Below are 26,210 nucleotides of genomic sequence, written 5' to 3'. Positions count from 1 at the left end.
ATGATGATTTGCACCACCTTTGAAGCTCCCAGACCCACACGTAAGCGACAACTCACTGGGCACACAACACATATGCTCCCGAAGTAATTTTCATCCTTCTCCTTCAGCCCCATTAGCAATCCAAAATCCAACACGGACCTACAGAAAATAACCCTTTTCATGCAATGATTCCATTTCATAAACCATCAATTTAACCAATAATGTGAGCATTATTGTGCGGCCTTATTTATTTTACTCTCTACTTTATCCTGATGGACAAGATATAATTTCTTTCAAATGCAATTAAGACTTTTATTAACATAAACATTGATAAACAAGTTTGGCAAGTTAATTATTTATTAACATAAACATTGATAAAATGCAAAATTGATAAAATTCAAATGCATGCATTTTGTCATGGCAACGGAACCAAAGAAACCAGACGATCAAAAAATGAAGTTGAAATGCACCCCAGAATTTTTTCCAATTCGGTGATTTTTATGCTGACCTCCTCCCCAGTCCTTGTCGCTCTCCTCATCTTATCAAAAAAGTTAAAACGCCAAAGAATCTTTGCTTCTTGACGAAGGGTGTGTCTTGCATTTAGTTCTGAAAATGAGTTCCAACTTTGAGTGTGACCTCGATTTCCTTCCCGGAGACCTCGGCTCCGTTGGAATTTCAAAGTACAAGTCGAAGAACTCTGGCATGACGGTGTATTTTGCGGAAGTGGAGTCACCAGTTATCAATGGTTACTTTTGCTTGGGTATGATCAATGCTTCTCACCGTTTGTTGGGAACATGAAGTATGCTTTTTTATTTATTTGCCTCGCCTTTCCCTCAGGATCTGATCAACCGGAAGCTGGTGGGATTGAACAACTAATCCATCATCTGGACTCCTCTGGTGGCCTTCTTCCCCGTCCAATGAGGGGAGAGATGCTTCGACCGGCGTGGGTAAGGTTTTATTTTTATCAGAAAATTAGCACATCATAGATCAGATATAAAATATCTTAATTTTTCCCTTTCCGTTCTTCTTACTTGTAGCAATTTCATGGGGCCGAGAATCCTCTGGCTGACCGAGACCAAAGTTGTTACGTTTGCTGTGCCTTAGGCGAACCTGCGTTTCTTGGGACATTTTCGTGCTCTACGTATCTCTTGCAAAATATTGAGGTGACATTGAAATGTTTATTTTAATGTGCTTGTTGAATTAAAAATATCTTTTGAGTTGCATAGGCTGTGATGGAACTTCATGGGTATCCGTACAAACAGCAAGAAATGGTTGAGAAACCCAAAGGTTCAAGTGGTACAGAAATTATAACAATAGTTAAAAGTATTAAGAAAGAAGGTCTAATATTGGGCTAATATTGTGTGTGTACGACATTAAATTATAGAAGAAGTTGCGAAAACACCTGATGCCAAAGGAGATGACGTCGTTGATGCCCTCGCCAACCTGAATGTGGACATTGAAGGCGCAGGAGCCGCTGAGAGTGCGACCGCTGAAGGCTTTGAAAGTGATGAAGAAGAATACACCGGACCTCGATTGGAAGAGGCGGAGTACTACGCCTTGAGTGAGGTATGACCTGGATAACAATATGTATTTCATAATAAGTTGTAGAATCTTATAACGCATTCGGAGCAATTGTGATTGTAGGCCGGAGAGGGTGCCATGGCTTGGGAAGGTACTATTTATTCATTTATTATGCATCACGAACCTATTTTTTATTTACATGTTCAATGTGTCCTCTATTTGGAGTACCACCAGTTTATAAGGTTTGTCCACATTTTTAATCATTGTATATGTATCTAGGAACGCTACAGTCAATGTTCCCCAATACACCTGCGTTTTGGAATCGCCTGTTGAGTGATGGAAGATTCAATCGTTCCTCGTCCAAGGTAATTTTTAGTTTACTATTCGGGTTCTCTTTAATAAATGCTATTTTTGATTAACCTTATAGATGAGAAGATGCTATGATCGCCTGTATCGTCCTGAAAATTTGACTGGTAAGAAGAATATGGAATTTTGAAGTTTCAATTTGAAATTTTTTATAAAAATATAATTCACTGTACGGATTTTTATGCCAGTAATTATAACTGGAATTGTGAAGAACAAGGATCATATTTTGGATGTATTGCATGATCATGAAAGTGATTTTACTGAGGGGGTAAGTTATAATTTTTACGTAGTTTATTTACTGTTAACATTGTTTAAATTGTTGCAGCGTCCATCAATCCCACCATTTGTGAAGCCATGGAGCAGATGCTGCTATTTGCCTATGGTCTCAAGTCCGGTTACGAATACAGCATGGTTTGTCTGTCGCAATCCTATGCGGAAACCAATGCCTACTGTGTGCGTTGGATGGAGAGGGTGTTCATCCACAGACTTGGAAACGTAAAGGATTTTAAATTATTCACTTCTCCATTTGAGTAACTAATCTTCAAATTGTTTTACAGATCCATGTCTATCAAAGTCCTTTCTGCTCATCTTGCGATTGGCCCAATGTGGACAAAACTTGTCACAACTGGACTTGCACACCGAATCTCATGGTGTCAGCTAGAGTATTCTGAGAGCTGTTCTTTGATTACCGTGCATGGACTCAGGGATCTGGAAACAGCAGAAAACGTAGTCAATCTGACAAATGAAACCATCGATGAACTAATGTCCGAGTCTCCGGATAAGGGTTTGAAGCTGGATGAAATCCGCGCAATGGCAGACCGTGTTGGGTGGCATTATATTAGGGAATTTGAGTCTGAACCGTTCCTCATGATAGCGTCGGCTATCGCCAAAGCTGAAAGATATGGAGAAGGATCTCCGGAACAAGTGAAACTAAGGATGCGCCCACGAATAATATTTGACGAACTTCTCAAGAAACCGATCCAGTTTTGGTTGGATGTCATGAAGAAGCATTTCGTAGATGCTCCGATTTTTTGCACCAAAGTCTTGCCGAAGGTAAGAAATCGTTTAAAAAGCCATGCAAATTTACTTAAGCAAATAAAATAATAGCATAGGTTAGGTATATATACTAGAATTTATTCTCAATCTGATTTAGGATGTCAGCATGGATAACCCACAAGTTCAAGAGACGATGATTAAAGAAGAACAAACTGGAGATTTTGCGGCGTCATCGCGCCGAGCAGCATCTCGTCCTCGAAGGGCAACAAACCCAGTGGCTCAGGAAATTGCTGTTGAAGATGATAATCGGCGGGGTGAACCTGCTTTGCCCAGTACCGAAAAAACTACAACTTTGGGCATGCTAGAAGAGCACTTGCAATTGAGTCCTTTCCCATTCGGGGATTTTGTAAGTGTCCACGCGATTGTCTTTGTTAAAGTCTGCATTTTCTTTATAAAGTGTTTTCTTTTAAATTTTGACAGGAAGACGAGAGGAAAGAATTCGAAAGTGGTCTGGAGGTGACTAACGACTTTTTGGAAAACGTGAAAACGGCTGAATTGAAGTCCTGGCCATTGACAAGTTTTAATTCTGAAAGTGAAATACAACATCCTTTGTTTCCCCTAACTGAGCTCCCAATGTACACTTTTCTGGAGGATACTGAGACTTCTTTTGTTTATGTAAGAACAAAATTATGTATAATTTTGTCGTGCTAAAAATACAACTACCACTAGTTTTTGCGTGTATCATTTAATTGGCGTTCTATTAACGATACTCGAATCTCCAAAATTGCAGATCACAACTGTGCTCGACACTAGCCACCTGAACAATGAAATGAGAAAGTTTCTCCCCAGCGTCACTGCAGCTCTTGGAGCATTTGTATGTAAGTTATCTATTGTCTACGATTTATTGCAGTTACAAGTCTACTTACCAATAATACCAAATTAACGATAATATGAAGTTTACAAACCAAATGTAAATCATTATGACAGGCCCACGCCCACCAGGCTTAGACACCGATTGCGAGATTGTGGACCCAAATGAATTTAACCCACCCCTGGAAATTGCAGACTCTCAAGTGTCAATTGGGCTGAATGGAGAAATGATGCAGAGGTACGATTATTACTAACTTTTTGCCAAATTAAAAAAAAATTAGAATTAAACGATGCGTATTTGCCAGTTAAAGGAAAGGACACTAATTATTGTGTATGTATTTGTAGCATTTTTCTGACGATTATTGTTCGACCTGAGAAATATTGCTGGGCCGTGGGTTTGCTGCATTATATCCTCTACAAAAGCGAATTTTTTCCAAATTTTCTAAAGTTCGTGGCCACCGAGGCTGCCCGTGGGCTGGCTGCAAATTACAAAATGCAAACTGCTGAAAAACCAAACTACGATTGCTTTGATTCTACTGAGATTAATTTGCACTCTTTGATCAAACAAGTGTACGAGGAAGGTAACATTTTCTTTTATTTTCATAAGCACTTGAACTCTGCATTGTGTAGCCATCTTATGTTCTGTCCTAACTGAAATCTGATTGACGACATCAGGTGCGAATGCTCGATTGTTTGTTGGAAGACGGCGACTTGATCTCATGATGGAGTACATTCAGGAGCTGGACAAGAATCCTGCTGAAATCACATCCACTACCAACGATGTGTGGAAATCAATTGTTGCTGCGAACAAAATTGTTGTTCAATTGGCAGCAAAAGTGAAGGATGTCAAACAAATTCATGGAGACTTGGTTCAGCCATGGAAGCAATACTTTACCGGCGTGAATAAGCCAGAAACATTCAGGTATTTTCAATACACAAGTGGCCCTTAATCATAAATCGTTTACATAGTTCTACATAATATTGTCGTTGTTGCGTATTTAATTATTTTGTTTCTCTCATGGTGTAATATTCTATGTGTATGACATATTTATTACGTATTTTTAGTCAAATTCAGCCGACTCTGGAAACGACGGTCATGAAGATCCCCAAAGGAAGTGGCATTGCCGTTTCTCTCAGCCAGCCTCGACTGCCTTGCTTGAACATTGCAATTACCATCAATCCACACAAGTACATAGATTAAAAATAAATAGGCTCGATGATAATTAACATTTAAGAACGCATGATTAAAATTACAGCGAAGATTTCCCAAAGCTGTGCATGGCTGCTCAGCTCTTTTCCATGGCTCAAAAGTGGATATGGAATTGCTGGGATCTGGATGACTATTGCTCCCCAGTTTTAAGAATGCCTTGTTCATACGCCAATCTGATGACACTCAACCTGGAGTCTTACGACGTAATTGGATGCTTGAAAACCATGCAGATGTTAATGACGGTATGTACATACTCCTTGGGCCCAATTGCATATTGACAAAATTGAAAGTGAATCAACCAGAACTTTCTAATCAGGATGATTGGAAGTGGATAAGTGCAATTCTGACGGCAACAAAACTCATGGTTGTAAATGACCCTGCGACGATGGAGCTTGGACCACAGGGGACGATTGCATCAGGTAATTTGAACTTCCATGAAAATTCGGGTGTACTAAATCGTAGTAAATCTGAACAATAGGGCAAAAAATGAGTGAAGCAAAGTGACCAAATCAGCTTTTGTATTTTAATTCTATCAACTTACCTATTTCAGCTCTGTTGTCGCACTTGGCAGGACAGCCAGAGAATGTTCGACGGTAATAAACATGTCACAAGAAAAAAATGGTTGTTAAAATAAACAAGCTAAACTAATTTAATTTGTATGTTCACTTTTGACTTTTCAGAGATCTTCTGAAGGATAGCATGAACGTGACCGTTGATGACATCAAGCATGTGATCAAAACTTATTTGCTTAAATTTTTTGATCCCAAAGAATCTTGTTGTTCATTGCTGACTTCGGATGCGGAAGAAAAGTTGCGAATCATTCAACGTCTAGAAGAAATGGGATATAAAATGGAAAGCAAGGAACTTCAGGATCTCTGCGTTAACCTCTAATTTGTGTTTTAAATTGCTAGTCTCCAAAAATTGTTCAAATTTTCTAAACCGAAACCAAATATTATGCTTATGAACAAGTAGAAAAAATCATGAATTAGTTACCAGTCTTGCAAAGTTTATGATTGCTACTAACAAACTAATGTATTGGAAAATCAACATGTATATCTAATCTGATATCTAAAATAAAGTCTGCATGTTACATATATTACATTGGCTGGCCTCCAATCGTTAGCTTTTTAATATTTTCTGCATATATTAATATTCTGAAATTTTATTACAATATTCTCAAAAAGACATTTATATTGGTATATGTATACTTACAAATGTATATATTAGTGTTAGAACAATTGAATATAAAAGTTTTGGCTCGGGTATAAGTTTATGTATGTCAAGTAAATAGTCATTTAAATATAATTGAAAATTAGGAGTTTGCACAGCAGGAATTTGGTCAGCACGCTCATTATACCGAACACAAGTTGTTGGATAATCGAGGACTTATTTGCTGAGTCTGACATCATTTTCTCTGGCAAACGGTTGCTGGCGGATAAGGACGTGTCGTGGTATTTCCACCGTATTTCAAACTGCGGTACTCTAATTGATACCCCTTGTAATCTGCAATTCAAATCAGGGCACAACTTTAGGTAAAGTCAAAGAAAGGAGACATGATCACAATAAGCATCTCCGCCGTTGCATAACTTTCCCCGAAATCGAATATACAGCATACACATATAAATACGTATATAATATATATGTATATACCTATAGTACGGAACAAAACAAATCTTTTCCTGAAAACTTTAAGCTGGACGACTCGCGAATGAACTTTCTGTTTTCGAACAGGACACCCTTCCCTGAAGCCCACTAAACATTTAATCAGCTGTCGTCCCAAATGTGTGCCTTGACATCAGTATGCATTGGAATATGGTTCAGAATATTTGTTCTATTAGAAATTGTATGGATTATTTGGGTTACCCACTACTAAAGGATAAGTGAGTAAAGCAAAGACTTGTAAAATAGTTGTGTACGAAAGTGGGAGATGGGAAAAAGAAACAGAGCGTGCATGAAGGGCTTACTTGATAAATACATTTCTGATGGACTCAGGAACTTTGAGTTCTCTTCTCCCTTCAGCAGGACAGAAGGAGGTCAACAGGTACGTACGGTTAGGAAATTTGTCATGTTCAGCCCAGGCCGTCAGGTTCCACGTACTGCAATCTTGTTCTAAAAACAGCGTGTGATTATTTCCATGTGTGATAAAAAGACCTTTTTATGATTTTGTTCTACGGTAAAAATGATATTAACTTTGAGAATGAAGTATGTGCGACACGCGTTCGTTACATAACGGTTATAAACTGACACTAAAAATCAAATAGTCAAAGTCAAATAATGACAAATTTCCTTACCGTTTTCTTCAGATAAAAGATCAATGTTGAGCTTGCTACGAATTGGGATAATTGCTGGCCAAGTAAGATCATAAATTTTGTACGAATTTGAGCCTTTTGGCATTATTGCTTGTCCTGGTAAAATTTCTCTCCACCTTTTCCAACCTGGAAATTTTAATTTTGTCAATTTATGAAAGTGATTCTTTACCGGTAACTGCATTTCTCATGTATGTATGCATCATCTCTTACCGCTTGGAGGAAAAATGGAAAAACTATTGTATCTTCTTGGTGAAGTAAATTGGTATGAAATATTATGATTAAGCACCATCTTCCCACTCGCATAGTGAGCAATCAAAGAGAGAGGGTTGTCAGATTCGAAAACAATGGGAAGTATATTCTGGAACAGACGTAATATTTGTAAGCCTCAAATTCATGAAGAATAAAAAAAAGTTGTAGTGGCAGGTTCTGTGGTATGGAGGAGATTCGACAGATTTTTTACTTTTGGCAGGGGCACATAGAAATTAAGCATGCTTGGGCGAAAACTAACAACAGGCAATACATCATCGTTATCCTGCTTCCTACAAATAAACTCACCGAAAGTGATCCACAAAAGCAGGCAATTTCAGTAGAACCACCACTACCAGTCACAATAGAAAAGTGATCTACTTGGTCAATCTGTGTGAGTTTGGACAAATCGCAACTGCAACCGGAAGTAGAGCATACTGTTCGGCACTGAGGCGAAGACGTCGAGTCGTAGTGTTTCTCGTGGTGTGCCTCAGAAATGGGATTTGTGGAGGTGTCATGACCAGTGGTTGTGTTTACAAGTGTCAAGATGACACTCTGATTCTGAGCTGGGTGGATTGAATAGCTGCAGACAAAGGGGAGCCTATTAGCCAGTCTCAAGAGAGGTGAGTTGAAGGGTCCAACCACAGACAAGGAACCTGCTGAAGGGTGCGAGCTTTGTGACACCACCACATCACACGTAGACTGAGATTTCAGTGTCCCCCCGGCCGACTCTAGAAACACAAGTTCACACACACATAAATGCGAACCAGCCACAAGGAGATAATAAAAGAATTCTTCAGAATGTGTCACCACAACACATAAAATAAATAATAATATCTACTCGTTTCACGTCGAACCCTATTCGCTTAATAAAATCCACACTTGCACATCCCACGTACTTATTTATTTCCTTTACTTGGCACAAATTGAAGATTTTATATGAAAACAGGGGAATCATAACATGCTCAAGTTGGCAGGCACAAAAACTTTCCTGGATGGTGAAAGAAATGAAATAAGTGAAGGAAATAAGAGTGGAGCCTCTTCTTTTGTTTCATTTTGAATGTGTTATGTGTAGTGCTTTTCGAAAATTGGATGAGTTCTTATTTATGAGGAAAATAGATTTCTGCGTGAAAGAGAATTCCAAACCACCTAAATTAAATCTCACCACCACACCATTTCATGCGGATGGGTAAAAGTCAAAGTGGTGCAAATCTGTACAATATAAATATGAATGTATACATTATTATGTACTACACAGTGTGCAGTCTATACATATATATGTATTCCACTACCAATTACATTCAGTTTCCAACTACTAATATCGTGCCAAGTTTTATGTCGTACGACGATGCAAACTTTTTCCATCTTTTACACACAACGCACTTGGTGGTGTGTTGTCATACAAATTTCATTACTTAAATATGGAATGTGGAAATGTCATAAACCGTGTGGCCTGCAGAAGTAAAAACACAAGTAAAAGCAAGAAAATGCTGTAGTGTTGTAGGCGGTACAGCAGCACAACTTTATAGAGCGATCGTTTTTTCTGTTACCGTCATGAAAGCGGAAAGCTCCCTCGAGAACTTCAGATGCTACTGGACTGTCTTTTGACGACATCACAACAGAAATGACCATTCTTTTGCGAGAGGATGTAAATCTTGACTGAACTTCATTGCTAATGGGACCACATAGCTTCAATAGAGTCTTGTTTGAAAGTCCATCAGAGGTGGTTTTATTTGGAGCCCAGCCGTCCTCAAGCATATCGTATACTTGTATTTGCGAAGAGCAATTTGATCCCCTGTTGAATTTAAAGGCAACTTCATTACAAAACTTTTAAGGTTGAGGTTAGATGTCGGAAAAATACCGTAATTTATAATTAGATAAGGCCAGTTGAACGACATCAGTTTCCTTTCCAGCGAACTGTAGAAGACAGTGAAATTGTCCTGATGGCTTTGAATTCCAATTGCCGTGTACCGATTCTCCTGCATTGCCTTTGGAGTTTTTCTTATTCCCAGCGGATGACATGTCCTTTGTTGGAATTTTAAGTCGAAAACTTTCATCCCGCACTACATTCCCATCAAATACATGATCGCAAGTTACTACTTGACGTTTTAAGGGACTTTTTGGCTCATCTAGATCACAAACAGTTGTAGGTATTTATAGTTTTTGTCACACAGGCACATTGCATACAGGTGCATTACACACATTCATATATGTTAAATATGACTCAATTATTTTAATGCTAACCAGTGCTGCTTATTGGTCTCGCGGGTTCCTCTGATGGCTTTTCGCCGTGCTTCTTTTGGTTCGATCTACTCTTAGCTGAACCAGACGCTGGGGGTGATTTTTTTCCGACCACCACTTCCACATCCTGATGACGAGATGGTTCCACTGCGAGAATGGTTCGTTTTGGAGAGAAGGCTGTGGGAACCACGACGGCAGTGGAATGCAGAAATTCAACAGATGCACGGAATCCAGTGTAGAGATATGGGGAGGTGTTGGATCCTGATCTAAATTCAATAAGGGCTTGGCCATCGTCGACTACAACTGTCGACTCGGACTGCTGACATAGGACCTTCCATGGGGGACCCAAGTATGAGTTGGACACGTTCTTACGCCAGACTGCAATGTGGTGGCTCGAACACAGTCTGGGAACAAGAAAACCAGTGTCAAAAATCGCATTATAACGTGTAAATCGCTCAACAGTCTCATTTCAGCGGGACCATCTTTCCACAAAGATGAAACTTTCTCCAACAAGAATGGGACGTGATGGGGAGGTTGGGGAGAAAAGTTCAATAAATAACAGACTCACGGTGGTGGTGGAATGCTTAATGACTGAAACCGTATGAGAATTTTGCTGGTGGAATTGCCAGTGGCAGTGAGAAAGTAACGGCAACGTCTATGCGGCGGAAACAATCCGGGATATCCTGCCAAAGTTTAAATATGCACCAGAGGTTATTTCAAGGAATTTTTTAGTGCTATAATCATGAAACCGGGATCTTACCAGGCGAAGATATAATGCAATTTGTTTGCGATTCAGCCCAGCAATTGTCATAAGTCCAGTCACACACTGTGAAAATTGCTTAAATTCAGATAACTTTGAACATACTGCAATCAAAACTTGGCATGTATTACATAAGCGTATATATACATAACACAACGTAAGTATGTACGTATCAGTATGCACGAAAATTCAATAAAGAAGCAGCACATTTTGCTCAATCAATATTGGAAGTCTTCCCAATGGGGTCTTTATGAAGGAAATAACAATTTTCCCCATACTCCGTAATCAATTCAATATACATATTTATCGGGCCAGATGATTCCAACGATATCTAATAATATATGCAACGTAAATAGAAAAACACCAGCCACTAAATTCGAATCAAGATTAATATATGTGTAAAATGTTAGAGCATATATGCATATGTATACATGTATATGCATAAAAGTACCCCATAATTACAAATATGCATGTACGCTCATGTTACTTAATTGAAAATAGTATCTTATGTTACCTGAATGCGGTCGCAATTTCCCACCTGAAGGAAAACAAAGCAGATTGACAATTTTTGCGGAGCCATACGGAAATGTCAGATTTCGTAGAATGATAATTTATGTAATTCGTATTTTATTTGGTGAAATGAAGCCTTTCCCTTCGAAATAGCATTACCTCTGCTGGGGTCCCCAACTGTGGGGTCATCTATGGATGAGAACGACACGTAAGCCAGAACTTGGGATCGGGTTGACTTTCCTTCGATTCTGAAATAAATTGCACACTAAAGCGAACAAATATTTTACAAGACGCGAGCGACTCGACTGAATAATTTACTCCACTTTCACTGCTCTTCTACACGGCATTCAAGGAAGCTACTGCTCCATCCAGCTAAAACCACTTACTAAAATCATTCCCCATTCCATTGTTCTGAATTTAATCTTGCCCAGTGAAAGCGGATGGAGGAAGGTGCAAGTATTACACAGAATAAAGACCTATTAACAGTTTCACTCTAACCATTACGAACAAACGGCTGTATCTTCTAATGGCCAACCAAGTACGTACTACTTATAATACGCTGTTCATACGCCATCACAGCTACGGTAGGAGGGTTGGTAAAACAGCAAAATGACTCCTAATGCATTATCTGTAGAGCATTTAGCCCTGATTATTGCTACATCCAGATGCTGTTAACAGGAGGGTCCCGTGCAAAATTTACAAGTCGTTCTCAACCAGTAAGTACTTTTATCACTACATTTCCTATAATGATATTATCGTCCTGCGGTTATTTCCAGAAGTCGGCCTAAAACTCTGTGAAAAGTTCTCTTATTGGAGAAGGACAATGTGGTGAGTTCCCTTCCATCTCATCAGTCTTGATCTCCTTTGCCTTCCGTAATTTTAACCAATGGTCAATAACGTACTTGTTCTGAGGATGAGTTGCTGCTTCGATGAGCGTTTTCCACTTTTCGTGTGAAAATTATCGAGAATTCAGAAATAATTGCAGTCACAATTATCTCTGGTGTCCAATAAATTATTGTAAGACCACCATTAAGAGGTTACACCAAGTTAATACCCTCATGAAGTAAACAAATAGTGTCGCACGCATGAACCCCGCACAGATTTATTTTTCCTGTCGGCCTTTTATGCAGAGGAAAGTAGGTAACATAACATAATCCAAGCGTCAAAGCTGTTCGAATTTTGTTCCAGTCACATGGATGAATGAGGCTACGATGATGTCAATAGGGATGCAAAGTAATTCAGAAGCCTACGTTAAAATAGTGACGGGATGGTTGAGAGTATTTTATTCGTGTAGTTAGAGCTGGGAAAAAGAAAGTCACTGATGTTGCATGAGCTTCATGAGATTGACTTCTTTCATGGATTTTTTGTGTCCTCGTTCTTCATCCAACGCACCCAAAGAAAAAGTGGCCAAACTTTGCTTCTTACGGATGTTTCGGGTCGTTAAACTCTTTTGTCTATGCTGAAGTCAGTCTCAGTCAGCTTTATTTTTTCCCTGCCTGTTTGAATGAGGTGAACTTTTTCTCACTTTACTTGCTCCCCATCCATATTCCGGATGTTGAGTGTTGCTTGTTAAGACATAACGGGGGGAGACTGCTGCAAAATTTCGCTCTCCTCAACACAATCAACACGATCTTGCTCGACCATAATCACATCACGCCACGTGTAAATTTCAGTTCTTGGGTAACTTTCACTCAGGAGTATGTACATACATATATCCTAAAATATCTCCGCACAACCTAACCCACCGGCCAGTCAACATTACTGCTTTTAAACGGAGAGTGACGAACCCCTTGTATAAACAAAGCTTCGAGGTAATTGCACTATGGAACTAAGGACTTTGCTCAAGCTTACCTGAGGAACAAAGTTGCCATTCCTTGGTCTCCAAAGAGCACTGAAAACACAACATTCAGAAATGAAGAAACATGAGCCGCAATTTCTACTTGAGAAAGTAAACCCTTAACAAAGCCAGGTTTCAAAGCCGTCATTAAATCTTTTAATTGTCATTATGTTTGGTTGGAACTTGATTTGTGTTATAATTTAAAACTAGTGTCCTAATAATATGAGTTATTTAAAAAATAAAGATAAAACTAATATTAACTATAATAAGTAGATAAGCATATGGATAATGGGTAGCTTGACTGGTAATGAACAATAACTAAAAGATGAAACGCAGGTGTACACATTTACTTACCTACGGGTGGAGAAAATCTGCTGTTTTGCCCACAAAGTTGAATTGCCTGTTGGGATGGGATTGATATATCTCCATCAGCAAACTGTAGCCACCCCTCCTTGCATCTGGAAAAGGAAACAATCAACCGAATTACAAATGAGTCAGTTAGTTCTTTTCTCCAAAAACTTTTGTTGGAGTAATGAAAACTAACAAAAAAGAAACTATACGTAAGAAACTATACAGATGCCTGATAAATACCAACAAACTCTGCTGATTTTTATTCTACAAAGTACTAATTTACCTTTCTGGGTACGAGCGACCCTGATTAGTGCATCACAAAGAGTAAACCACGTTAAAGATAAGTATGTACATATATACCTGCTGGTTGTAATTCCTACATCGTAGGGATTACAACCAGTATATCTTCATTTTCCCCCTGTTTGTTGTAATTATCATCAAAGTGATACATAGTAAAGCAATAAATGTTTTCCTTTCAGAAATCCATAGGTAAGACAAACTTTTAGCATTTTTCCTTTGTTTTATCTGTCTAAAAGTTTCGTCTCAATCTTTCTGTTTGTTTCCAACTTTCATCAATGTGTGTACTAACAAATAATGACAGCATATCGACGACTTAAGAAGATGGTCTGCTTGGCTGTGAGTGAGACACTACTCAAATATATAAATAAATACATCGTTTTCACCGAATTGAAAGCCAACATTGTTATGTTCATGTGGAAAAGTGTGTGGCTGACTGTGCTCGCCGCACTTTCTGGCAACGCCAACTGGACGAACATGAAAAAGTAGTTTGTATTTTCTCGGAAATGGTGAAAAGAGAGAGAAAGAGTTGATTGCAATGGTGAAGTGAGACAGATACACTAGCAAAACTGCAAGTTGAAAAGTGTAGCAAGATTTTGCTTGAGCATTCAACCTCCAACCCTTTCCATCTTTTCCTCTTGAGTAGTTTTGGAACTTGGATGAAGTTCAAATCACATCGAAATGGATCAAATTCCCTTCTTCATCGTCCCAGATCCCGAGAGTTTTACGACTCCTTCCTCTCCGTAGATATGTGCCGCAACTTTCTCCTGCATGCACAAGTACTGCTGCTGCCTCTAATCTGGTACCTCTGCCTGCACCATGTCATGTCATAATAACAAAATAATCTGGTTCTGTTACCCACCAAAACTGGTTACCAGCAGTGCTAAATAGGATTCAACATTCAAATTTTATTGCGTCATGCCGTCATTGCATCTCCATTGCCGCTTATAAACACCAGAGGGAACAAAATTATCAAAATTGATTACTCGTAATTATTAATAGTCCTAAAAGTTGCTCTTGTTCCTAAATAAATCATTCAAGTCGTCTCAGTGTAGATTAGTAGATTGTTATTGCGAGAATCCTTCTGTTTAGCTATATAAATATATCTCAATGTCCGCACCACCTCAGCTTTGCTCGGCCATGATATAACTTAAACAGTTGGAAGTCCTATCGGGTCTCAAAGTGAAAGCGGAGTTTGTTAAATCTCGATGGATTTCCAATGAATGAATCTCGTTGAGACCTACAGATTTTACGATTGGTGGGCTGAAAAATCTGTTCATCCTGTAATGTGGAGGATAAAGCTGCTATAAATAGTTGAATGGATTCACTTTTGTAGCAGTTTGATCCAGAAATCCTATCTGGCTGTAATCCCAACAGATTACCTGTCAGTTGTTCTTCTGCTCGTCTACCAAATTTACACATTGCTTCATTAAAACTACCCAAGTATACAAATGCATGCATTTTAATTGCTAACTTCAAAATTATTCAATTTGAACTAAGGAGTAGAAGGTCACTACTTGTCGGGCCCCGATTTCGATCTCCTTTGGATATGTTGTAGTACTATATGAGTGTAGAAAAAGTGAAGGAGGGTTAGACTCCATGAGCCAATTTACGCCCGCCACACCCCCTCAAAGGCGCCCAAGCCCCCAGAGTTGCAGCACTAAATCCATCGCCAAAAATCGAGTTTTGGTCAGATTTTCAAAAAAATTACATTTTTGTGATCCCAGATAGTTGCTCTATCATATCCAATAGCAAACTCAACTTTTTTAAAATTTCGAATTTTTTCAATACCTACCCTTGGTCAGAAAATCTTCGAAAATATTGAAAATTTCAAAAAAGTTGAGTTTGCTATTGGATATGATAGAGCAACTATCTGGGATCACAAAAATGTAATTTTTTTTGAAAATCTGACCAAAACTCGATTTTTGGCGATGGATTTAGTGCTGCAACTCTGGGGGTTTGGGCGCCTTTGAGGGGGTGTGGCGGGCGTAAATTGGCTCATGGAGTCTAACCCTCCTTCACTTTTTCTACACTCATATAGTACTACAACATATCCAAAGGAGATCGAAATCGGGGCCCGACAAGTAGTGACCTTCTACTCCTAAGTTGTATAGTATTTGTATAAAATAACTCTTCAATCCTTCGTGCTACTCTACTGAATTAATTCTTTAATTGAATAAAATTGCAAATGTAGGAATTCTATCTCAGACAAATATTTCGGTTACATAATATTTTCTTAGGAAATTTTACCGAAAGATTTGCTTGAGAAGAGGAAAAACTACCAAGGGATTTCTTCAGTGATAAATTATTTTACTGCAAACCTGGGCATTTCGTATGTGCTCACATTAGCTGTAAAGCAATAATAAGTCTGGTGTATACAGTATACACATGTGCAATTCTAAACGTCAATCTCAAGGGAAATCTGCACACGGTGATGTGCATGGAAAATGAATTGAACTCGTAAATGTGGAAATGAGCATTTTTCGTACCGTAAGTACTGTTCGCTACTATTCCAAAATTTCGGACAACTTTTTTAAATTTCATATCTATGTATAGAATGCTCATGTGCCAGATAAGAACTCTGAAAAAATACTTTCACTGAAAATTTTCAGAAAAATTATGTCTGTAGAATATATTTAAGAATACATATATTTAATAAGTTAATTACGTGTACGATGTAATAATACGCTTATTTAAATAGTTAGTTTTGGCATTTGAACTAAAAAACTACAAACATTTTGTGAATTTGTTTTACTGCAAATACGTTTAGTAAAATCGTAAATAATAATGACTGGACCAGAAGCAATAGCCAAGTTTAACTAATGTAATGATCATATTTCATCTAAAACACTACTGACTAAATGAAAGCCTCGTAATGCGCATTCCTAGTGGAAAATTGTCGGATTCAAAATATGTAAGCCAAAGTGCTCATGGTCCACTGGAACTCAACAACCCTCGAAAGACGCGTCATAATTCTTCGAGAAAAGTTGGTCTCATTTAATAAACTTTATGGTTATGCATAGTGGATGATAATCATGTCTTTTTACGAGTTATACGCAATTACACGGTTCTAGATCCTACTCGTTCATGTAGTAAAATATATGAAATGGTTCGCATTATGTAGAATTTTGATAAACTATTTCATTTCTACAAATTCATAAGTATGCTTGCTCGAACATGTAGCGTATAAAAATGCTCCGAAAAATGTCTTTATTGATATTTGGATTATTTGAAATTATAATAATGTCTAACAGTGAAAGTGCTGTGTCTTTCTAATCAAATTCATTCCGCAGCAACGTGTGTAGTTATGATGCCCAGTTTAATGTTACCCAGGTGTCAGTTAAGAAATAAGTAGTTGTGTTTCATGTACTATGAGCTATACCACATGGTGACATTACTCGAATATGTTGAAATAGCATACATAGAGAAATAAATGATACAAGTGGATAACTTCCACTCAATTTTAATTCTTACGTTTGAGAAGAGTTGTCGAAACTGCCGACAGAAACCATCCGATGAATCTGAACTTCAATCCTCTGTCCTGGAGCGCTATGTAATTTCCAGAAACAGGACGTGGGGCCTTCGAGTTCTGGGGATTGAAGGTGAATCCACGATAGACCTGAGCGCGTTGCTACCGTCCTTGCAGATATGGTCACGTTACACGCTGCCAATAATACACAGACAGAAAAGAAATCAGAATTGAAAATGAGCTACCAAACCTATTTCGGGTTTCAGTACATTATTCGCAGTAGTTCCACTCATCCTCAGACACGAACATGCAGATATGAATAATACATTGCTGCCCTTCCCAGTGCCCTTCCCTCATAATAATGCATGGATTACCCTCATGCCCACACACACAAGATCCAACCAAAGTACACACATCTCATCCTTTCACATAGTTTGACGAATTGATAAGGTGGAGGAAACCGATCAACATCCCTCCGCATGACACGACCAGCCAGGACTAAGGGCTTTGCAAACAATTCATCTCTTTCTTGATGTTCAATTCTGCTGAAGTGTGCAAAAAGAATGACAAATAGTCCGGTAAAGGGATTTTGCATACTACACTGGGACTACCTTCACCTCACCCGTTTTCTGTTTTCGCTTAATGCCATTCATTCGTTTGGGTGGATGAGTGTGCGTTTTGAAATCTGGTTAAAGCTGACACCGAATCACATTGGGACAGAATATAATGCGAACACTTGCTTTCTCTCTGTAGAATTCTAATTATATAGTCAATATTTGATGAGCAGCGACTGCTTGAAATGAAAGTTTGTTAGACATTCAGGACGGAATGAATTTGGAGACTTGGAGTATGTACATAAACCATAAAGTACATAAACCAAAGATCCAGTCATGAGTAATGAGTATTCCATCGCACAGCATTTTAAAGTGAGTGAGACCAGCACATTACCACAAACGTCGCCGCAGAAATCTATGTATGTACAAAATAGGGTGAAAGTGAAAGGAGATGATGTCTTTTTATTCGGTTGGTGCATAGCGGGCGACTTTCTTGAGCAGCAGCAATTGGTGACAAACACAGCCTTGCAAAGTTTCCTTCGGGCTGGGAATGACAGTTGAAAATGACTTTCACTCGCGTTGGGTTTTTCATATTATGCAGTGAAGTGGTGATATCGATATAGATCAAAAACAGAAAATGGACACAGTTGTTGGAATGACAGCTGTCTATTTCAAATACGAGAAAAAAACTGAGAAATGGAAGGTCTCATAAATAAGTATCATTATAAATAATTCTCAGTGAATATATTTATTCTCTCCAGAACTACAACAAAAAATGGGATTGGAAGTGAAAGGTTGTATACACAGTGCTTCAAGTGGGCTTTGCGACCAAATTGAATTTCTGTAATCTAAAATATATTTTCTTTTAATTTTAGCAAGTTAATAATGGAAATGGCAATCTTCTTTTGCGTGTATAAGACTCGTGTTTGGCACAACATTGCGCAATTCATCCTTCTAAAGTGACGCTACATGTGTATCCATTGGTGAAAGGGTCATGAGAGAACTTACTTCTTTGGCAAGAATCCTCTAGGCCACATTGGGCGCATTTGTTGAGGTTTGACGTACACAGACAACCTCCAGGTTTGACACAACATGCACAATTCGTTGATTTTCCATCTGGGCAAATACATCCCACAGATTCCACAGTCCACAAATCTAGTCGATCTGTAAATTCAATTTTATCAAGACTCAGCAATGCGTTTGTTAGGCAACATATATTTAAATTAATCCAGGTCGTAGAATGTGAAATTCTCTCCAAGTTTTACTTACTTGACGTGTCAACATAAATCGGAGTCCATGATATTTGCCCTCGTACTGCAGTAAATCCAACGTTTCCAAATATCAAAATAAATGACGAAATTAAAATCGAATATTCCACCGCCATGTTCGGTCCTTGAACCTAGTTATTTGTAAATAGTAAACATTAGTATTGAAATCATTTCATTTTCGCTATACATGTATATACATAGAAATATTTAAATATGTAAAGTCTTATGCACATGGAGTTCAGCTCCAAATTCACATAAGCACCTTAAATTAAGTAGTCAAATATCTCAGCATATCCCATACACCATTTTTAAGTTTAAAGTCTTGGAGAAACAGTCTAGGAGAACTATTTTGATTGGAAAGCTGTAATGCAATAAGTATGTCTAGAAACTTTGATCATACGCATTGCAATTATTGTGAAAGTGAAAGTGAAAGAAAATTTTAAGAGCAATGCTCTCTTCGTCGGTATTCTCATGATATTTGGTTTTTGATTTATTACTGGTGACCCGTCAAGACCATGACCTAAAAAGCTTTATATTTTTATCAGAAGGAAAGACGCACTCAAATGGGTTCCTCTCCTGCAGTGTTTTCAGAAAGATTACAATGCTTTTCACCAGAATTCTAGATCATGCTGATAGTTCTCATAAAAAAGGTTTCTGAAGGATTTGGAGAAAGATTAGTTAAACTGCTCACATTCACACTGGGAGGAGGAGGCTCATCCCCTACGGAATAATGGAGTTGGAGACATTTCTTAATGCCTGGTTAGTTGATACCTGGATATCATGCATTAACTCTGCCCACTTTCACCCTGCTTGAACCCAGCCTTCTCATATGACACCTCGCTCGCGAACAAATAGATCGCACAAGTATGTCGGAGGAGGATCCCCTTTCCTCCTATATTTATTTACTTGGCCTCTAATCTCTTCTTCTGCCCTGCTTGCTAATAACGTACACACGCTGTGATCGTATCACCATGCGATGGTTTGTTCATTTCCCCAGCACATTGATCGGGTTACTCTCTGTTTGTTCTAGTGGAAAGCAAATTGAGTTCAGCATGGCTCTCAACTTACTCCCAACAACATTTATCCGGTTCATCCTGTCGGTATATAAGCCATGTATTGGGTATCGCTTTCGCCTATGGCCAGTCGCTTTCTTCAAGCACGCGGTGATGGAATGAACTGCTAATATGACCGTTATTATGATGTTGATGAGCACGACACGTACAACGTTAAGCGGAAATGGCTGTTGGCAGAATAATCATTTACAAATCTAGAATCTCTGCTGATGAGATGAATAATGATTTTGAGGCTGCTAAATAAGGCACACAGTAAAATGTCATGCGCAATAGTTTAAAGTTGTAAGGTCGCTGTAGGAAAGTACGAAATAGGTGATCAATCTTCAAAACATGTATCGACGACTTTGAATAAATATATTATAGCCGCATTGTCATATGTAAATTCTCACTAGATCCAGACTTATAGGTATTTATACTAAACGGATGCAAGCAAATAATATTTATGTATACACCTTCTCAGCCAACAGATACTTTATTATAAACGTTTTGCATGCATATTACTATTTTATGCTAAGGATTGTTTTTAATTTCTAAAAGTGTAGTGAAATTCCTCGATAATAAATCAGCCTGAATTCGAATTCTTTTCGCGACGAAGGAATGCAGTTTCATTACTTAACATACTTTAGCGAGAATGATAATCTTTTGATGGAAGTTTAATTAAAGAAACTCGTTTATATTGTAATTCTGCAGAATATACAATCCCTCATCTGCATTCATTCCGATGAGGTAGAAAAGGGTTCAGGGCATAAATTACCAAGCCTCTCAACAACTGGAATGAGCTTTACGTGAGGAACGATCTAATACTAATGACATTTTTGCACTGCTGCCTACTTGACTGTATACCTTCGTATGTAGTACCAACGTCATAAAGAAGATCTTATTGTTCTGATGCGTCGAGTGTGCACAATGGGAAAGTTTGGGGTGTTTCCATGCGTGGAGCATACATATTATTTATCAGTATGTGAGACAAGATTGGCAAGATGTAGACTGCTTATTGGAACCATGCAGTTATTTCATCGAGTTTACTATTTAAACATAGACATCCGTTTAGCACGCGAAACTATCTGTGAATATGACTTAATTTATCCCTAAATAATTGACCTGAATATGGAATACTTAAAAAAATATATGTGCGTAATTTGAGAAAAATCATTATGAATGAATTAAAACCTGTATTTTATTTTCCACAATTGGATCGAATTTTACCTACACAATAAAATATAGCTCACAATAGTTTTGGAAGTGTTTGGAGAAAGTGTTGTTTATGGTAGTTCCGTCGCTTGTATCGAAAATAAATAAATGCAATCCAGAAGGATTTCCAACAAAAATGTTTTCAACAGACAGAGACTCTTATTCTATTTTCTACTAGCGTCCATAAATTCCACTGTATCTTGAGCAAAACCATTATTTCTTTCAACAGCTACTTTCATGCAAAGGGTTGAATCTCATAGCTTAAGGAAATTTAAGTTGCAAGACACGTAAGAAGGCACACCGACCAAGTCCATCCTACATATATACAGATATTCCGATATAGTTGATAGAAATTGCGTCGAAAACCTAATTTATCCACTCAGCTTCCATTCATCTGGAGAATTGATTTCTATATTTTTCCAACTCGTCGTGATCTCCCCACGCTTAAATTCCTATATTTTTGCTCTCGATAGCCTCGCTAGTCTTGTGATTCTAAATTGACATACCTAAATCCTTCGGTAATCTTTGTATCAAGTAACAATTTTGTTTTCAAAGATTTGCTGCTCTAATGGAATTTTATATGAAAATTTATCAATAACGTATATTCGTGTTATTGGTTAAACATGTGTACAAAATCTCCCCGATCCGGGTCCAACAAGAAAGATTTTCTTGGAAACTCATACCGAATGAAGATTCAGTTAGAATTTTCCTTGAATATTTGTAAAGAAGCTTCTTTGTCCCTGGGAGAAGAGATTGAGGGATTATAATAATTCGTATAAAGTTGTGACCACCTTTGCAATTTGTTAACTATCGACGCTCAATATTACAAACAGCACGTATTTTTGCTCCAGAAACATCGAATCGCAGTAAGGCGACCTGAATAAGAAGATATCCATGCCGTACCAAAGGGACGTTTTTTTTAAAATTTCATATTAGCATAGTCATCTCTCACAAGTAGATTCAATTAGGAACTTGGTGCCTTCGTCCAAGTGGAAAAGAAAGATGCTTTGGAGCAAAAGCCAGCGATGAATATTTTAACGTTACAACGTCTGTTCGTTACTCTGTAGTCTGTGTAATTTTCATTGTGCGTCACACTTTACGAGACTAACTGCACAAGCAAGTGAAATAAAATTTCCACAAATTCAAAGTTTGGTCATGATTGTACTATTTAAGTTTCATCCTAAACCAGTGCCTATCCAGGCAAATAATTTAACTGAAGACTCAAATTCTAAGATTAGACAAATCTCTCCACAAGTTGACCCTTGGCATTTGTTGGTGAGGGTGAAATGCATCAAGTTTCAAAATAATCAAAAAAGGACTGAAACTTTGCATGCAGGATGTATTTAGCTTCTGGAGGTTGAAGTTTTTTTCTACTTTTGTAATAAATTTCTTCTGGGAGTTTTGACATAAGTTGCGATACATTTATTTATAATACTCCTACATGGTGCATGTCAATGTCAGATGAGGGAATTGAGAATGGAGTCTTATTGGCGAACATCGACCACGTTCTATTCTAACCACCTTTTCTTCACAATGAAATATGTCGAGTCAAATCAAACGACGAGGACGACGAGTACACACACACACGAACGTGCAAATGTAGTTTTCCAATTTTCAAAGAAGCGTCCTACCCTTTGAAGCTGAATAAATGTCTGTCGGTTTGGAGTACTCTGCTGATACAAATCATACCAGCAAATACAAATAATAATACACCAGACCGTTCAACTTGCTGTCAAAGATAGAACTGCATCCTCTCTTTGTATACAAATTTACAATTGGAATTTCTTTCACGACTCGTCCCACTATTGAAATAGCAAAATGTTCAACATAAATAAAATCACTGACTGAAGTACAATATGTGACATCGAAATTTTCAATCTGCCATTTGCACTTGGGAACTACATATGTATACATTCGTTTAATATATACATAGGTAGATGCAGAAGTTATGCATAATTTTCATGCCTTTCCAAATTTGCCATGCACAATGAAAATCTTCAATATTTCATATTCTATAACTCATTATTTTCCTGTTACTGTTTAATTGGAAAGTATGCATCTGTCATAATTTGTTTATAATATGCAAAACCGAAATTTCTGCATCTAACGACCCAATTAAATGTGCATCTCGACCCGATTTGTTCCCCAAATTATGACTTGTTCGAAAATAACCAAGCAGTTATCAGGATCGGGGTTTGTAATTAAACATGATTGATCTTGTATTATTTGTCCATTACTAGAATTATAGTTAAGTATTGATTAGTTTACCGCAAAACAGGGACTTACCCAAAGTAGATGCAAATGAAATTTAGTTGTTATTCTCTTGTAATTGACATGCGACCCAATTCAATCACCGTTGTAGGTATTAAGTAAGTAAATTATTTGGATATTATGTTAACCCTGCAACTGAAATTTGAGATATTCTATAGTGTATATCATAGCGTCTAATATTGTACGTATGTATTTTAACACCATGGTACACAACAGAGTGCATAAACTAAAATGTTCGCGTACCACTATCACTAAAAGTCTCTTTTTTCACACGCCAGCCTCTATGCCGTCAAAAGTTTTGTATTATGTAGAACGTTTCACTCTCAAGTTTCACTCATTTATCTTTAGTTTCAAAAGAATATTTCAATTGTATGTTTCGTCTTTCTCTCTTGCAATTTCAACGAAAGATAATCTAAATGCTTGTGCTGTACAATGAACTTCTTCTATGTCATGCAAAATTAAATTTGGAACCCTTATTCGAATAGCGGAGTAAACATTGGTAGCAAGTAGAATGCAGAAGCCCCCGTTTCAATTTTGTTCCTAACGCAATAATGATGAATTTAATTAGTTCACTGTACAATCTCTGCAAAATACAACGCAGTATTGAACAACCTTCACATTATTTCGTGACACGTTGACGTTTGATTTGTCCTGACATTAATTGTAATAAACGAAGTTAATTATGTTCCAGCGTCTCTCATCTGAACAAATTATTGCCATTGTTCTTACTAAATACACAAGTACTGACTGGTAGAAAACGACACTTCTGTTCATCAAAAGATTCTCCAATATATCTGCCACTCTTACTCAACCGATGGCGCAGAAGAGAGAGAATTTGCTTTTATATTAAATCAACTAATTAAATTGGCCCAGTCATTGACTTTCCTTGTCTTTGGTTCTTCCTTTCGGATCCTGTACACAAGAAATAACTATAAAGTCTTGAGGATGCTTTCCGAAAAAGTCAGAATCCTTGTAGTGTGCAGACAACTGAAGAAACTCTTTCTCCGGTTCCATCAAGAATAAATTCCTCGTGTACAAACAAATTGCACAAAAAATCAACGTTGGATCTTTATCTTTAATTTATTTTGAAACCCTTTGATTCCTTCGATCTATTAGAGAACACGAGATTCTGGGCTGGTGGAGGTAGCAGTATTTGATAAGACGAAGGAGAGAGAAGAGGAACAGTTTCACGACGGAAAGCAGCAGTAAATGTGTGAGAGAATGGACCCAAAAGTCAAAAGTAATGATGCTCTGGATGTTGTGATTTCCCCAGTTTTTCCAGATGGGAGAAAGCCACTCACTTGGAACGTTGAGGAGAGTTGCAGAGATACTGAAACTCCTACCCGAGTTTCATCCACTTTTTAGACCGAGGGAAAGCATTGCTTGTTACCACCGGTGTCGCAAGTTCGTCTCAATCTGCCAGGTCTCAGTTATTCCCAGGAAACTCCTCTCTGATCTCAATTGACTCTGGTAGTAGTAAAAGTAGTAGCGGTGCGTGGATCCAGGACGAGAGAAAGGCGAGATAAGATGGGAAATCCAGAGTCCTTGCTACCTCACATCCCTTCTGCTGTGTGGGGAGAAAATGAGAGGAAAGGGCGACAACGGTGGAAAAACGGATGCACAACTGCTCGTCTGACTGGAATATTTCCTTTGGTTGGATGCGAGCTTTGCGAGTGAAAACCTTCGCGTTGCAGAACTCGCTGGAATTCTAAAAGATCGATCGACGGTTTCGTAAAGCGTTTGCGTTATATATTTCCCGTGCTTTTACTTTACGCACACTGCCACAGCATCACATTACATTATGCTATTTATCCTAAGCCCGGTTTCCTCCTTCCTCACAGATCTTTAACAAACGAGATCTTTCCTTTTATTACGAACCAGACCACACTCACCAAAGATGAAAAGAAGGCACTTGCCTTCAAGGGTATGCAAGTTAACCGATCGCACCAACAACAGGGGTTGTCTACTTTAAGTACAGCAGTACATTGGCAGGGATGGATGTTAAGCCGATGCTTCTGAAAAAAGGAACAGTGAAACAACGGCACTCTCTTTCTCTGCTTTCTCCAAAGAGGGATTTGGTCCACTTTCGAAAAAAAAGTCTTTTCTTCTTTGTGCCGCACATCTCAATTTTTCCTAACGGTATCCAAAGCACTTTCCTATGCACGACGTCTGCCAAATTGAGTTAAAAGGGTTCGACAACGACGTACCATTTGGCTGGAATATTGAGATTGGATTCATTATGTTCATTTATGAGTGTGTCAATATTAAAATTAGATTATTCACTTAAATATGCTGTTTTTTCTTATTTATTTTTTCTATAGGTCATTGAAAATGTACTTACCATAGCCATACTGTTAATAAACCATTAAATTTCATAGTTCGGGTAAACTTAATTAACTGTGTACTTTATGTAGTTTGGTTTTTAGAAAAGAGTAGGTTAATTCACAGGATGAAATAACTGGTTCTGGTTCCATTGTGGGCCAAAGTGCTTTTAGTTCTCTCAATCGTGCCCTACTCGACTACTTTAAGTAAGCAAGCATTGCATAGAGCTTTGATTACATTTATTTAACAACTTTATCCAAAAATTCTCCTTTCGCCGACCGACCAACTAAAGATCATTACGAGCAACTAAGTAAGTGTATAAACTGCTCATCTTTACCAAGACTGCACGAGGCAGACTCCCAAAATGGACAAATGAAAAGACCACTTGAAGAAAGATGTTCTTCTCTTTCACAATCCACACTCCCATAATTTATTTTAATGGACTAAAGTCTCAAGGGGTCTAAGGTTAGGTAAGGGGCAAGTCTCTTGGATGGCTCATTCGCAATCTCTATGGTTTGCGGGGGGAGACTGCTAAATGAAGGCCACGAGAAGATAAACGGCGTGGGTGT

The 26,210-nt window shown here is 38.1% G+C and overlaps 2 protein-coding genes across 3 annotated transcripts; one reads left to right on the top strand and one right to left on the bottom strand.

The window, feature by feature from the left end:
• Nucleotides 1-495: 495 nt before the first annotated feature.
• Nucleotides 496-5,942, top strand: LOC110843020. Its single transcript, XM_035844701.1, has 22 exons — nt 496-739; nt 817-926; nt 1,017-1,142; nt 1,206-1,275; nt 1,364-1,545; nt 1,624-1,651; nt 1,780-1,865; nt 1,928-1,973; nt 2,055-2,134; nt 2,192-2,361; nt 2,424-2,919; nt 3,020-3,268; nt 3,343-3,537; nt 3,653-3,740; nt 3,850-3,970; nt 4,078-4,313; nt 4,408-4,654; nt 4,798-4,920; nt 4,989-5,184; nt 5,259-5,361; nt 5,493-5,535; nt 5,623-5,942. The coding sequence occupies exons 1-22, from the start codon at nt 592-594 to the stop codon at nt 5,831-5,833; spliced, it is 3,354 nt and encodes a 1,117-aa protein (XP_035700594.1). The 5' UTR covers nt 496-591; the 3' UTR covers nt 5,834-5,942.
• Nucleotides 5,943-6,075: 133 nt separating this feature from the next.
• LOC110859521 lies at nt 6,076-24,659 on the bottom strand. Of its 2 annotated transcripts, XM_035844707.1 has the most exons (19): nt 23,335-24,659; nt 18,786-18,915; nt 18,525-18,680; nt 16,968-17,157; nt 13,200-13,303; nt 12,860-12,899; nt 11,168-11,256; nt 11,013-11,036; nt 10,499-10,564; nt 10,307-10,421; nt 9,742-10,142; nt 9,359-9,626; nt 9,048-9,292; nt 7,807-8,228; nt 7,462-7,609; nt 7,234-7,377; nt 6,907-7,051; nt 6,593-6,773; nt 6,315-6,445 (listed from the first exon to the last, which is right to left on the bottom strand). In XM_035844707.1, exons 2-18 carry the CDS (start codon nt 18,898-18,900, stop codon nt 6,707-6,709), a joined length of 2,739 nt encoding a protein of 912 aa, XP_035700600.1. In that variant the 5' UTR covers nt 18,901-18,915; nt 23,335-24,659; the 3' UTR covers nt 6,315-6,445; nt 6,593-6,706. The 2 variants fall into 2 exon arrangements, with proteins under 2 accessions (XP_035700597.1, XP_035700600.1); XM_035844704.1 differs by lacking the exon at nt 6,593-6,773 and having other exon boundaries at nt 6,076-6,445; nt 23,335-24,657.
• Nucleotides 24,660-26,210: the final 1,551 nt, after the last annotated feature.

This window comes from Folsomia candida, unplaced genomic scaffold (assembly GCF_002217175.1).
Source record: "Folsomia candida strain VU population unplaced genomic scaffold, ASM221717v1 Fcan01_Sc001, whole genome shotgun sequence".
NCBI classification, from domain to species: Eukaryota; Metazoa; Arthropoda; class Collembola; order Entomobryomorpha; family Isotomidae; genus Folsomia; species Folsomia candida.
Note: the sequence above shows the minus strand (reverse complement) of the source record. Positions and strands in the feature narration are given on the sequence as shown.